The following is a 13,841-nucleotide window of genomic DNA, read 5'->3' on the forward strand; positions in this document are numbered from 1 at the left end:
GATATAAATACCAGTTGAACAGGTAAAACGTAAGAAACACACACACACACACACGTCAATTTCTTTAAATCTGAATTATATACGACTGCAAGTTAAAACAAAATGTAACTCGTGTGTTTGGGGCTGTTTTTTTCATGTTACTATTGAAAGAGATAAACTAAATGAAAACTTAATGCTTCTTCCAAGCTAAATTTTGACTAAAGTAAATCAACAACTCTTAGAATTTTATGGTTAAAAGGAGCTCAAATCATCATTTAGTCCAACTCTTCAGTTTAGGAAATTAGGGTGCTAAAGTTGTGAATTACATAAGATCATATAGCTAATTGGAAGTAAATCTGGGACTAAAACCCAATTCTCCCAAGCAATTTTTTTCTTATTTTTAAATTTTATTTATGTATTTATTTTTAGAGACAGGGTCTCACTATATTGCCCAGGCTGGCCTCAAACTCCTGCACTCCAGTGATCCTCTGGTCTCAGCCTCCCAAGTAGCTAGGACAATAGGTATGTACCACTGTGCTTGGCCTCTATGCCATTTCTAGAATTATACATTTCACTGTGTATTATATTTCCCCTGTACTTAGGTATGCATTGCTTATGCTTCTTGGGACAACGTCCCTGCTTCCTAGTACTACAAATGTGTATATGTCAAGAATCTATACAATTGAAAACTCAAAAGTCGGTAACTTCTTTTGGCCATCACACTTTTTACTAACTCAATGTTTTCCAAACTTTCCTGATATTAACCCTCCCCCGCTCTCCACGGTTTTTATTAAAAACAGATTCGTAGGCTGTCTCCCAACCCTTCTAAATTCAGGGGAGTGGCTTGGATCAGCATTTTATCAAGCCTGGGTCATTCTTATGGAGAGGCAAATGTGGTGCAAACTGCTCCACTGAAAAATATCCATTCTTCTTCCTCAGTGCTGATGTGCAACTTGCCCAAAATCCTTCTGGGAATTGGGAAGAGGAGAAACTAAAGTTTTAGATAATTCTGAACCCAGAAAGCCAAAAAGAGTAAAGGTATTTCAGAGTTATCTTTACTCTGAAGCACTATAAGTTACCAATTTTTTAAAATTATTATTTGGTAGCTGGAGGAGAGATGTGGTGTGGTGGTTTTCAACACAGGCTACATATTATTAAACAGAATCTCTATGGAGCATCTAAAAGTGTATAGATGCCCAGACACGGAGAATCAGTCTGGTGGGGAACTAGGGGTCAGGGCCCTCTCTGGGTGGTTTTTAAATATTCCACAGGTGATTCTCATACTGAGCCAGAGTGGAAAAGCACAACTTTAGCAGGATAAAAATAACGTAAGCGTTCTAGTCTGAGTGCGAGTGCTGGGTGAAATAACACAGTGAAGCTTTTAGGAAAGCAAATTGGCTCAATGTTGCATTTGCAAAAGCTGAAGAGTTAGTCATCCTCTGATTCTGGCTCACTGAGTATAGGAAGCTGCATATCCCTCCGCTGAGGGTGACATTTGGTATTTCAGGGCATCGCTAATTGCCTAAGATTCCTAATCAGCAGCCATCAGAGCTACTGAGAAGGATGAAATGGCCTGGAAGCCAATGCTCAGCTGGGTGAAGCCACAATACAGAATGGTGAATGCACAAACTGATGAATGGAGCTACAATACCAGAGTGACAGTAGAATGAGAATGGCCAACTGACCTATAAGAAGAGCAACCATTTACACTTGTGAAATGCCCTTTGGCAAACATGCACATCTATTATGGCCAAGGCACTATGGGACACACGTAAATAACATCATGGGGTCCAATCATCAAGGAACCAACACACGAGGTGAGAGAATCAGATCTATGCACAAATAACTGCAATATATCAGGAGCCTCAATGCCAGATGAAAATGAAACTAAGTAGTCTGAGTTTTACTGAATGGGCAGCAGAGCAGGGAGCCACTGAAGACTTCTCCAATGGTACTGCCATGCTCAGGGCTCCTGATAGCAGGAATTAAAGAGAAAGAAAATTTTGAAATAAGTTTAGAGACAACAAAAATAATAAGTAAGATTATTATTTCTAGGCCAGGCATGGTGGCTCACGCCTGTCATTCCAGTACTTTGGAAGGCTGAGGCGGGCGGATCACCTGAGGTTGGGAGTTCGAGACCAGCCTGGCCAACATGGAGAAACCCCATCACTACTAAAAATACAAAATTAGCCAGGCATGGTGGCACATGCCTGTAATCCCAGCTACTCTGGAGGCTGAGGCAGGAGAATCGCATGAACCCAGGAGACAGAGGTTGCAGTGAGCCGAGACTGCGCCATTGCACTTCAGCCTGGGCAACAAGAGCAAAACTCCATCTCAAAAAAAAAAAGAAAAAAAAGGTCTTTCTAATCTATAAAGTCATGCAAAACCCCTCATCAGCCCTAGACATAGGAAGAGCAAGTATGAATATGCGTATCTTACCAAAAGGGGGCAAAATAAGTAAACTGAGGTAAAGTGCAGTTGGTTGACTTGCTTAGACATAGTAGCCATTCCACAGTTAAGAGGGGAAATATTTTACCTGCTGCAGTTGCCTGAACAGCGATCACTAGAGGAACTAAGAGCCTTGTGGAGTAATTCAGTTTGTACTGGTCAATTTGATTGACTTCAATGACAAGTAAAGCGTCCTTACCTCACTCAGATGTGTCTTCAGTTCTTGCACTTTTCTGTATTCTGGAGTGTCAAGCACCACTCTGTATTTGTCTCGCATCTTCCTTGCCTTATCAGTGTATAGGTAATTAGACTTAAAAAAAAAAAAAAACAGAAATACAAGTTGATTAATCATTTAAGGGATTCATGTCATATTGTCTTTCAAATGTCTGGCATGTGTAAGCTGAGCAGGGCTTTCATGTGTCCCGGATGTCTTCCCAGGCAGGAGCAAAAACAATTGTCGTTTAACTAAGCTCAGCACCTTTCATAGGAGGCACAGATCACATTAAGGTGATAATCTGCTCAAGTGAGTTAATGATAAACTTCCCCTTAAAAGTAGCTGCAGGCTAAGATCCCTTCTGCCCAGCCCTGGAGGCTGGTGATGGGGGCATCCAGCTGTGCGGGGGTAATTATGCATTGTGATGATGTGCACTCACCCAGAGCTTCCGCAGGTGCCGGGAGCGGACCATGTCAGGAGTGTCATACAGGAAGCAGCCAAATCCCTTCAGGACCTGCAAGTCCTCTTTGTATTTAATCTGAGAGGCAAACACAGAAATATAGCTGGTCATAAGCAAATGTAAGTCAGGAAACACAAAAGATGGAGTAGCAACACTTCTTAATTACTGTATCTTTCATTTTGGTTCATCTACTTTTTTTTTTTTTTTTTTTGAGACAGAGTTTCGTTCTTGTTGCCCAGGCTGGAGTGCAATGCCAAGATCTTGGCTCACTGCAACCTCCGCCTCCCGAGTTCAAGCAATTCTCCTGCCTCAGCCTCCTTAGTAGCTGGGATTACAGGCGTACATCATCGTGCCTGGCTAATTTTTGTATTTTTAGTAGAGACGGGGTTTCACCATGTTGGCCAGGCTGGTCTCGAACTCCTGACCTCAGGTGATCTGCCCTCCTCAGCCTCCCAAAGTGCTGGGATTACAGGCGTGAGCCACCGTGCCCAGCCAGTTCATCTACCTTGTACTCTTAGTTTACTTGCACACAAATAAGTCATGGTTTTTTTCATTTAAGTCTCTAACCCTGAGCTGAGGAGAGAACACTGCTATTATTTTATTACTATAACATTGATTGGAGAAAAGAACAGATTGAATGGGTTGGTCTTTTAGGAGGAGAGAACATACAAGGAGAATGAAAAAAATGGCAGCAAGAAGTTGCTAATGAGGTCAGAGTAGGGATGAGTGAGAGGAAAATACTCAACATGACCTGGGATGGAGGCCACACAGGGAGTTAGGGAGTGAGGAGTTGGAATGATTCCGTGTTGAATGTAGAATGGTGGTCACTGAGTGATCAAGAATGATGGCAATTCTGTCTTCCCCAAGTGGTCCTCTTATTACTGTTTCCATAGCTGTAGAATTGTGGCATCCTCCTCCCACACTGTCTTACCTCCAACTTGTACTCTTTGTTTAGAAGTGCTTATCAGAAAAGGCTGTTCAAAGACCACTGGTTGTTTTAACTGCTGAAAGCAAGCCTGCATCTTGGTAAGACTACTCCAGAAAGACCCCTACGAGATGCTTACATCACTGGTGATGTCTCCCACATAGCGGCAATGGATCACTTGGGGTGTGTATGGCAGAGAGATCATGTGGCCCTGCATCTTGAAGAAGTCTGATTTGTAGATCAACTAAAGAAAAAAAAATACCCCAAAACATATGTATTAGAGACCGAATGATTAACATTCATCCCTATTCTCTACTCCCTGTCTTTCCTAAGAAAATACCCACCTCACTGACAGCCTCTTGTGTCTTCTTGACTTGGCGGATCTCAGGGGTATCGGGAGTTGTATGGATCTTGTCTTTCAGTTTGTGGTACAATTCCCGATACAGTCTCTACGTTGGAGGAAATATCATTACAGGCATTTAGTAGGGGATGATGAGGGCATCTACTGACTAATCAAGAATAAAATATTTTACATAAGGAAGAGGAGAGGAAATATCGAGGATATAGAAAATGATTGAGATTAGGAAAAAAAGAGAAAATGAGAGTTATTTCATTTAGGTGAAGAATTCTGAGCACAAAGCCTTCCACTTTCTATCAGATGGTTGCATAGTAGGATCAGATATGCAAACCAATAGTTGGTGTAGAAAACCAGGATCATGAGTCAGACTAAAATGCAACCTTATTAAAGATTTTTGAATATAAATGTCAAAAGAAGAAATTATTTCTTTAGAAAAGTTTTGCATCATAATCTATGGAACCGAGTCTCTCCAAGGCATTACCAAATACAAAAAACCACTACCAAGAAATATCAGTATCAAAATGTGACAATAAGGACCTTTTTCATTTTTGCTGGTATGTAAGTTTACAACTGAAATACGATTAATTCTTAATCCATTTCAAACAAAGCCATGGCTATTGAAACTCAATATGTCTCTTGGAGAATCAGCATTCAGGTACCTCGCTGGTAACATTGTTGACTCTCCGGACGTGGACAAATGGAACATCTTTGGGGCCAAGTGTATACCCATATGCCTTGGTGTGTTCATAGGCTTCTTTGTACTTGAACTGCAAAAGCAAAGTCAGAATGAGATCAATGATGGGTAAACAAGGAGCAACATTACATTTCTCCAAATAGAAAAGAGATGTCACCTTTATTTGAAAAATTGCTCTTTTTAAGGATTAAGTATGTAGAAAAGTCATTGACAAAATTTCAATATTAATCCAGGCCTTGAAAATTATGTGTTGGAAAATAAAACCAGGCCAAGAAAAGAATAAAATTTGACCTTGCCTAGGTGAAATCTGTTTGTTGGGAGGTATGCAAAATGCCAGAGAAAAATCTTTATTTTTAGCCCCAGTGTGGCTAGAAAATTAGAAAATACAAAGAAGAAACAAGAGAATGTATTTAAGACTGACAAATAGCTTTGTGGACTGATTTTAACCAACCATTTTAACACATCCTTTAGGTGTTAGATTATTAAATCTGTGACTGTCTACTTTGGAAGTACATTATTGAGCCACAGGTTATTGGGTCCTTTCTGGCCACTAGGTTTGATTCCCAGGAATATGAAGGGTAGCACAGAGGGAGAGCTTATTATTCCACCAGTGGCTCATTGTGGTCTGCAGGCCAGACTTACTGGGATGGCCACGATTTCCCTAAGCCTTCCCCATGGGGTAAATGCATCAAGTCCCAGTTGAGTACTTGTGAAAAGTGGAGAAGGGCAACATAAGGGTCATCATTTGAGTAAGCTACAGGTAGTAAGAGCCTATCTACCCCTCTAGCCTTCTGTGAACTGGGCACAGAGGATAAGTAGTGAGCTAAATATCAGCCAGCAGCTAGGCAAGAAGTCTTCTTTTCAAAGGAACACATGGTGATGTTATATCTTCTGCAGTGAAACATAGCAGAAGGAAGACAATACTATCACCACACCTCAGTAGTGCGTGTGTGAAGTTGCATTTCCAATAAATGGCTTGGGATAATTCAGGGTGCATCTGTGCTAAGTGAGGCCAGCAGAAATAGAGGCATCATGACAGCCATGGGCCCTCAGCCAAGGCTCCCATGAACATTCTGTTCTAACCCATGGGGCTACCCAGGCACTGCTGAATTGCAGAAGCAATCAATTGCACAGCACCCCTCAAAAATATGCTGTCTCTCCTCTCCAGCTCCCATCATTCTATCAGGTTGAACCTTGAGGGTGAGACTGGAGGATTAGAACAGGCTATTAATTAATATGAGTCTCCTGCCACCCCACCTTCAGACCCATCTCAATGAGGAGGAGACCACTCACATAACTGCTCATGTAACGGGTGTCCTTGATGTGTTTGAAGTGAGGAGTGTCACCTGGAAGTCTATATCCAGTGGGCAGGGTGCGCAGGCTGGTTTTGTATAGATTCTGCGGGAATGAGGAAGAGAAGGTTAAATGACATCGGGCATCAAGTAACTGATCTGAGCTTAACAAATCACATATAGCTCGTGTTACATTTTTGACAAGATACTTAATACACTTATGCTCACTGAATTGATTTCAGGAGAGAATTAAATACATTCTAAGAGTCATAAAATGAGTCAGATTACTCTTCACCTATTGTTTTGGAAAAATAGAACAATGAGTGAAATGGTTTATTGAAAGTAGTTCCTGGCCAGGTGTGGTAGCTGACATCTGTAATCTCAACACTTTGGGAGGCCAAGGCAGGAGGATTGCTTAAGGTCAGAAGTTGAGACTAGCCTGGACAACATAGCAAGATCTCACCTCTACAAATTTTAAAATTAGCCAGGCATGGTGGCGTGTACCTGTAGTCCCAGCTACTTAAGAAGCTAAGGTGGGAGGATTACTTGAGCCCAGGAATTTGAGATTGCAGTGAGCTGTGATTGCACTGTTGCACTCCAGCCTGGGAGACAGAGGAGACCCTGTCTCCAAAAAAAAAAAAAAAAAAAAAACAAAAAACACTAATTCCTCTGTGCTTCCAAACATATGCCCAGTTGGCTGTATGGCATCTAGCAAGAATTTGGGAAATGCAGAGAAGACAGGTAACCAAGTTTCACCTCTGCCATTACTCCATCCTCAGGTGATGATATGCAAGCCATCACGAAGATATAGCCAGGCACATGTCTGTATTACCCTCTCCTGCCCCTTCCAAACACAGTGTGTTGACATCAGGCCGTGAAGAGGTCAGGATGCATGTGTTCATGGCAGAAAGGGAGGACATGGAGGAGTGTCTGTCTGTGATCTTAAATACTCTGTCTCTTGGAGTTTAGGATTAAGAATTACATTTAAAATATGAAAAACCAAATTATTTTTATTTTATTTTTGAGACAGGGTCTCACTCTGTCACCCAGACTGTAGTGCAGTGGCACCATCACAGTTCACTGCATCCTTGACCTCCCTGGGCTGAGGTAATCTTTTCACCTCAACCTCCCAAGTAGCTGGGACCACAGGTGCATGCCACTATGCCTGGCTAATTTATTTATTTTTGTCTTTTTGTTCAGACAGGGTTTCACCATGTTGCTCAGGCTGGTCTCGAACTCCAGGCTCAAGCCATCCACCTGCCATGACCTCCTAAAGTGCTGGGATTACAGGCATGAGCCACTGTGCCTGGCCAAAATTATTATTATTATTATTATTTGAAACGGAGTTTTGCTCTTGTTGCCCAGGCTGGAGTGCAGTGGTGCAATCTCAGCTCACTGCAACCTCCGCCTCCTGGGTTCAAAAGATTCTCCTGCCTCAGCCTCCCAAGTAGCTGGGATTACAGGCATGCACTACCATATCTGGCTAATTTTTTGTATTTTTAGTAGCGATGGGGTTTCACCATGTTGGCCAGGCTGGTCTCGAACTCCTGACCTCAGGTGATCTGCCCACCTCAGCCTCCCAAATTGCTGGGATTACAGGCATGAACCACCGCACCTGGCCCAAAATTATTTTTAATACACAAGATGGGAAATAACATGAAAAGATGAGACCAAATCAGCACCATTGGGTAACATAGAATAGGTAGGTTAAATATGCAGGTGGGATCCAGGTTCTTTCTCTTCTGAATTCCAGCAACAATTCCTAGTTCATCTTTTATTGAGGTTAAAGGCCTTGTCTCCGTTATCTTGATTTTCAGCTTTTTGAAAGCAGAGAATGTATATTGGCTTTCTTCTTTGTAACTTGTAAATATTGCTAAAACATGCCCATTATGTTGGTTTGATTGCTCCAAAGGGGGATCCTGGCAGCTAGGAGGAAAGATAGATTATGCTCTGTGTTTTTGTTTTTTCACCTCATGTGAATAGAACAGCATTTATACAAGGTCAGGTCAAGAGGAAGCAAGCTCAACTTGCTTCCACAGAGGCTGATGGAACGGATTTCTGCTGGGCACTCTCAAGTTCTCACTGCTCACCGAACTCTGGAGCTTGTATGCATGAAGGGCCCGGTCCAGATCCACGGTTTTGGTAGTTGGAGCCACTTTGCCTCTGACACTGTGCACATAGTCATAGTGGTAGACAGCCTGGTGCAGAAAGAAGCATTGTTAGAAGCAAAGAGAATGGGAACCCAGGTCCCTCTTTAAAAAAAATAACGGTAGCCTGCTTCCCTTTGCCTGGAGAACTCATCTGACACGTTACTGTGGCTTGTCCAATAGGATCAGAGCCAGCGTGTGGACACTCACACTGAGAAACAGAAGAGATGGCCCAGGCACAAGAAGAGGAAGGGTGGGCATTTTACCACTAGAAGTTCCAAAATAATAGGTCTCAATGTTTGCACTCACTGGCGGGATCTGATATTGACTTACCAACCTGTGGAGTTAATAAAGAAAGAGCAGCTTTGTGCCTGCCCTGCCTGCTTTGTGTCAGGCGTCACAGTGGGTGCTTCCTTACGTCCCCATTTTATGCATCAGAATGGGAGGCTCAGATGGATTAAGTGCTTTTCATAAGCCTTATAGATAATGTGTGGTAGAGGTGAGACTGCACTCCACAACTCTAAGTCCAGATCCTGCTTCCTTCTTATTCTACCATAGCTGGTTCTAATTTATTAAATGGCCTAGATAGAAATAAACTTGCTATGACACAGGGCACAGAAAACACGTTGGAAGTGCTAAGGCACAAAGTTACTTCATAGACTTGGATCACCTACAACTCCACCCCAGCAAACTGCTTGAATGCATCAGGTTTCAGGAAACAATAGCCAGCAGCATCTTCAGTGCTTTCAAACGCACCAACTCTGGTTTCCCAGTTAGAAAAGACTTGGCATTGCCCGGTCTATGGTTTTTGCCACCTCTGCTTGAGTGGTGGCCCTGCTTTATTACTGTCCACTTAACTTACCCAGGGATCACTTACGTCACTTAGCTGTTTCCCACTTTTGACAGCCTGCACGTAGACTGGTGTATCTGTGACAAGCTTGTAGTCATTCCTTGTTTTCAACATGTGAGCTTTATACTTGATCTGCCGAGAGGAAGAAAGCAAGCCCATGTTGGACCATTCCTTATGCTTGAAACTGCTGGTTTTCACAGAGGGTTTGGTTGCTTTTAACTCATGAGATTTATATTCATCAGCACTACTCAACAGACCGAGATGCATTTGAATTTTGTAACAGTGTAACCAACACTTATATGGGGCTTCTAGAGTCTTCTAGGACACTTGATAACTACTCTTCTAGGAAAGTTTAAGCTTTCTTACTGAAATCCTCATTACAGTATTTAATTTGCGTGGAAAATCCTCTCTTTACAAATAGAGCTTGTCTATAGCATTGCAAACACTAACAAATGACACTTTCCTAAAATGACAATTAAGTGCTTGTTAATATATCCAAAATAGCCTAAAACGTAGAAAGAGAAGATGCTGGTCCCTTCTCCACCAGAGGACGATGGCACACCTGGACTGCAGTTTAATAAGAATGCCATATGCCTTCCTGAGAGATGGTTGCTCTGCTCCTAGCATCTTTCTCCAGCTCAGCCACCCCCCAGAGCTGGCCTGTGACAATGTACCTATTTTATATAACCTCCTCTTAACTCTAGACTATGGAGAAATGGAAATATACTAAAGAACAAAACAAGGCAAACTCACATCATCACGTAGATCATAAGCATGCTTGGCATGGAGGATTTCAGGAGTGTCCCAGATGTAGCAACCAATGCCTTTCAGCCAGTTGAGGTCATCCTTGTATACAATCTAGAGGGTTTTGATAGAGAGGATCAGAAAAAAAAAAATTGACCATAATAACTTTAACACTGAAAACAGAGGTACATTCTAGACTCAGAAGGCTTTGTGGAATGAGGAGCAAAGGCATTATGCAAAGAGGCTCAGGGGAGCCACAGAAACATGTGTACACAGAGCCCTGCTTCCAGAGACAGCTCTGAAGTCAAGTTGGACAAATGGACATATAGGGAACAGATAGTGGAAAAAGGCTACGGTAAAGAAATGGGTGAGTTTGCTGCTCTTCTGGGTGGGGCCGTGGGGCAGGGCCGTGGAGGGGTACTTCTTAAGTCACAGGCTTACATCGCTGATCTGATCTGTGACTTTCCTGACGTGATCATTGACTTGCAAGTCGGGGTGGCAAATCCATTCGTGGAGGCGCAGGCGGTAATCAATCTCACTGACTTTCTTCTGAGAATCCTTGGCAGTAACCATCTCTACCATGTCGGGCACGATGTGGATTTTCATCTTGTTCTTTTCATAAACTGATCTGTACAGGCGCTGTAAAGTTAAAATCACATGCCAGTTATACAGGAAATTGTGCCAAGGCATCATGGCCATACATGAGAAGTCAGGCTAACCAACTCACAGCGAACAGTTGGGGGCAGGGCAGTGACTGGTATTTTCTGACATTTTCTATAGATTAACACCAAGGGAAATTTTTAAAAAATAAAGCATTATAGCTGAAATAATGTGTAGCTTCTTTACATGTGCACAGTCAGTGTCATATGCATTGGTAAATAGAAAATGTTCACGCTGGGCATGATAACTCACACCTGTAATCCCAGCACTGTGGGAGACTGAGGCAGGAGAATCGCTTGAGCCCAGGAGTTTGAGACCAGAGTGGGCAACATAGCGAGATTCCAATCGCTACAAAAAAAAATCTTAGCTGGGTGTGGTGGTGCATGCCTGTAGGCCCAGTTACTCAGCAGGCTGAGGTGGGATGATTCCCGGAGCCCAAGAGGTAGAGGCTTGCAGTGAGCTGTGATTGCACCACTGCCCTCCAGCCAGAGCAACAGAGTGAGACCTGTCTTAAAAAGAAAAGAAAAGAAATGTTCCTATTAATAATACATGGCTATTTTACTTGACTTAAATTTGAAGTAAGGTCTTTGGAGTTACCCTCATGTGTTGCATAACAATGTTTCAGTCAAAAGATTATAATGCTGAGTTTTTACTGTACCTTTTCTAAGTTTAGATACACAAATACTTGCCACTGTGTTACCGTTGCCTACAGTATTCAGTACAGTAACATGCTGTACAGGTTTGTAGTCTAGGAGCAATAGGCTATCCCATCTAGGTATGTGGAAGTGCACTCTATGATGTTAGCACAACAACGAAATCACATAACGAGCGGCACATTTCTCAGAATGTATCCTAGTCATTAAGGGGCGCATGACCGTACTTACATCGATGTTAAGCTTGCCAACTCGGAGGCACCGTGCTGTGTTCGGATCATCGTCAACACTTCTTGGTAATGTATAAAGAGCTTTGAACTTTTCATATTCTTCCCGATATTTGATCTATAGAGAATAAGTAGAAAGGAAGAAACAGTTTTAGAGAGTAATGGATTTATATTATTAAAACAGCATAAGACTTAATGGGAAAAACCTGACTCTGAGATCCACCCAGCATTGGGGACAACACTTCTCTGAACTCATTTCCCCACCTGTACAGAGAGATACAGCAGTAGTGCCTGCCATGGGGTTATCATGTGGCTTAAATCAGACTGTATCAAAAGTACTTTTAAACCACAGAGCACTACGAAATTTTAGTTGCTGTTTTCAAAATTCCTATAGCAATACTAGTACTTTTACTGCTACTACAAGCAATTCATTTTAAAGATTATGTAATTTAAAAATATTCTCTTGTGGTAATGGCTTTGTTTTTCTTACTAAAAGGAGTGCGAGATTAAAACTGTGCCTAGGAATATCTTTGTTTTTAATAACTGAAAAGTCTGCTGCTAAGAAAACACAATCCTTGGATTTCAGTTTCTACAAGACTTTCAAAAATACAGTGCAATCAACTTCTGTGGGATAACAATTAGTTCTTAAGCCATGTTGCCTGTTAATTAGTGTTCCATGATTATATAAACCAGGTTAAGACAGAGACTAAGATCCAATCTCATAGCACACAATAATAAAATAACAATTCTTCCACAACTCAGAGATTTGCACCTCTGTAACAAAAGAGAGATGGGAGTATATATTTGTGTCAGAATTCCAGCAATGCTCTTCATTGACTGGAGGCCAACCAAAATTTCCACTAGATTTTTCCAAAACAGAAAATCAGCTTCTTACATCTAATCTATTTCTCAGCTTCAAAGATGATGGCATTTAAAGGCACCCTTAAAAAAAAAACACACACACATGCACACACACACACAAAACTTTTTCCTAAAATAAGGTCAGAATACTTCTTTTAAAGGATTAATTTCTCTATGTTTTACCTTGCTCCAAAACCAATTTGCCAAGAATCTTGCCTCTATAATTTTGTTCATGACTCAAGGAAAAAGCCTCTTTTGAGCTTTTAAAATCTTATCTATAGTACTTTTCTTCCAAAATGAAAAGTTTGTTCCTTTTTGCAATCTTCCAAATAGAGGTGGGTCTGGGTAAAATCATATATGTTACTTTTTCCTCCAGGTAAAAATTAAATAATTCCATAGACTGTCTAATGAAGTTTATTTCTAAGCTGTGCATCTGTAAGCCCAGTAGAGTAGTGAAATCCATTTACTGAGTCACTAGCATTTAAATGAGTAGAACAGAATGGAAATTATCAGAGTGCACTGTCTCTAGTCCAGCAGTCACTACTCTTCTGTGAGACATTTGTGCCAGAAGAAACTCAGGTAAACTTCAGGGGTGTGTGTCTGTGTATGTGAACTTGAAATAAAAAATAAATTTCCCACTGTGAGTCATGGTCAAAACATGTTTGAGAAATGCTGATTTAAAGTGTTACATAAAATGTTCCTGATTAAGAGATAAAGTCTCTAATTTTTCTGAAGGAGAACTGGGCTAAGAATTACAATAAAGCTTACAGGGAATTTTACAATAAAAGGTTTTACACAGACTTTAAACCAACAAAGATCAAAAGAGACAAAGAAGGGCATTACATAATGGGAAAGGGATCAATGAAACAAGAAGAGCTAACTATCCTAAATATATACACACCCAACACAGGAGCACGCATATTCATAAAACAATTTCTTAGAGACCTACAAAGAGACTTAGACTGCAACACAATAATAGTGGGAGACTTTAACATCTCACTGTCGACACTAGACAGATCAACCAGACAGAAAATTAACAAGGATATCAGGACTTGAACTCAGAATCTCTGGGACACATTTAAAGCAGTGTGTAGAGGTAAATTTATAGCACTAGATGCCCACAAGAGAAAGCAGGAAAGATCTAAAATTGACACCCTAACATCACAATTAAAAGAACTAGAGAAGCAAGAGCAAACAAATTCAAAAGCTAGCAGAAGACAAGAAATAATTAAGATCAGAACAGAACTGAAGGAGATTGAGACACAAAAAACCCTTCAAAAAAATCAATGAATCCAGGAGCTGTTTTTTTGAAAAGATCAACAAAATAGA

The 13,841-nt window shown here is 41.3% G+C and overlaps 1 protein-coding gene across 1 annotated transcript in view; it reads right to left on the reverse strand.

The window, feature by feature from the left end:
- NEB (nebulin) overlaps positions 1-13,841 on the reverse strand; it is a 236,003-nt gene that overhangs the window by 57,763 nt on the left and 164,399 nt on the right. The window contains exons 121-131 of the mRNA XM_031008470.3: positions 11,656-11,769; positions 10,553-10,750; positions 10,121-10,225; positions 9,395-9,499; positions 8,461-8,568; positions 6,372-6,476; positions 5,044-5,151; positions 4,371-4,475; positions 4,166-4,270; positions 3,081-3,179; positions 2,627-2,737 (exon numbers count right to left, since the gene is read on the reverse strand). Coding sequence (XP_030864330.3) covers positions 2,627-2,737; positions 3,081-3,179; positions 4,166-4,270; positions 4,371-4,475; positions 5,044-5,151; positions 6,372-6,476; positions 8,461-8,568; positions 9,395-9,499; positions 10,121-10,225; positions 10,553-10,750; positions 11,656-11,769 — 1,263 coding nt within the window. The remainder of the gene's footprint in view (positions 1-2,626; positions 2,738-3,080; positions 3,180-4,165; positions 4,271-4,370; positions 4,476-5,043; positions 5,152-6,371; positions 6,477-8,460; positions 8,569-9,394; positions 9,500-10,120; positions 10,226-10,552; positions 10,751-11,655; positions 11,770-13,841) is intronic.

The sequence above is a fragment of the Gorilla gorilla genome, chromosome 11, assembly GCF_029281585.2.
Source record: "Gorilla gorilla gorilla isolate KB3781 chromosome 11, NHGRI_mGorGor1-v2.1_pri, whole genome shotgun sequence".
In the NCBI taxonomy this organism is placed as follows: Eukaryota; Metazoa; Chordata; class Mammalia; order Primates; family Hominidae; genus Gorilla; species Gorilla gorilla.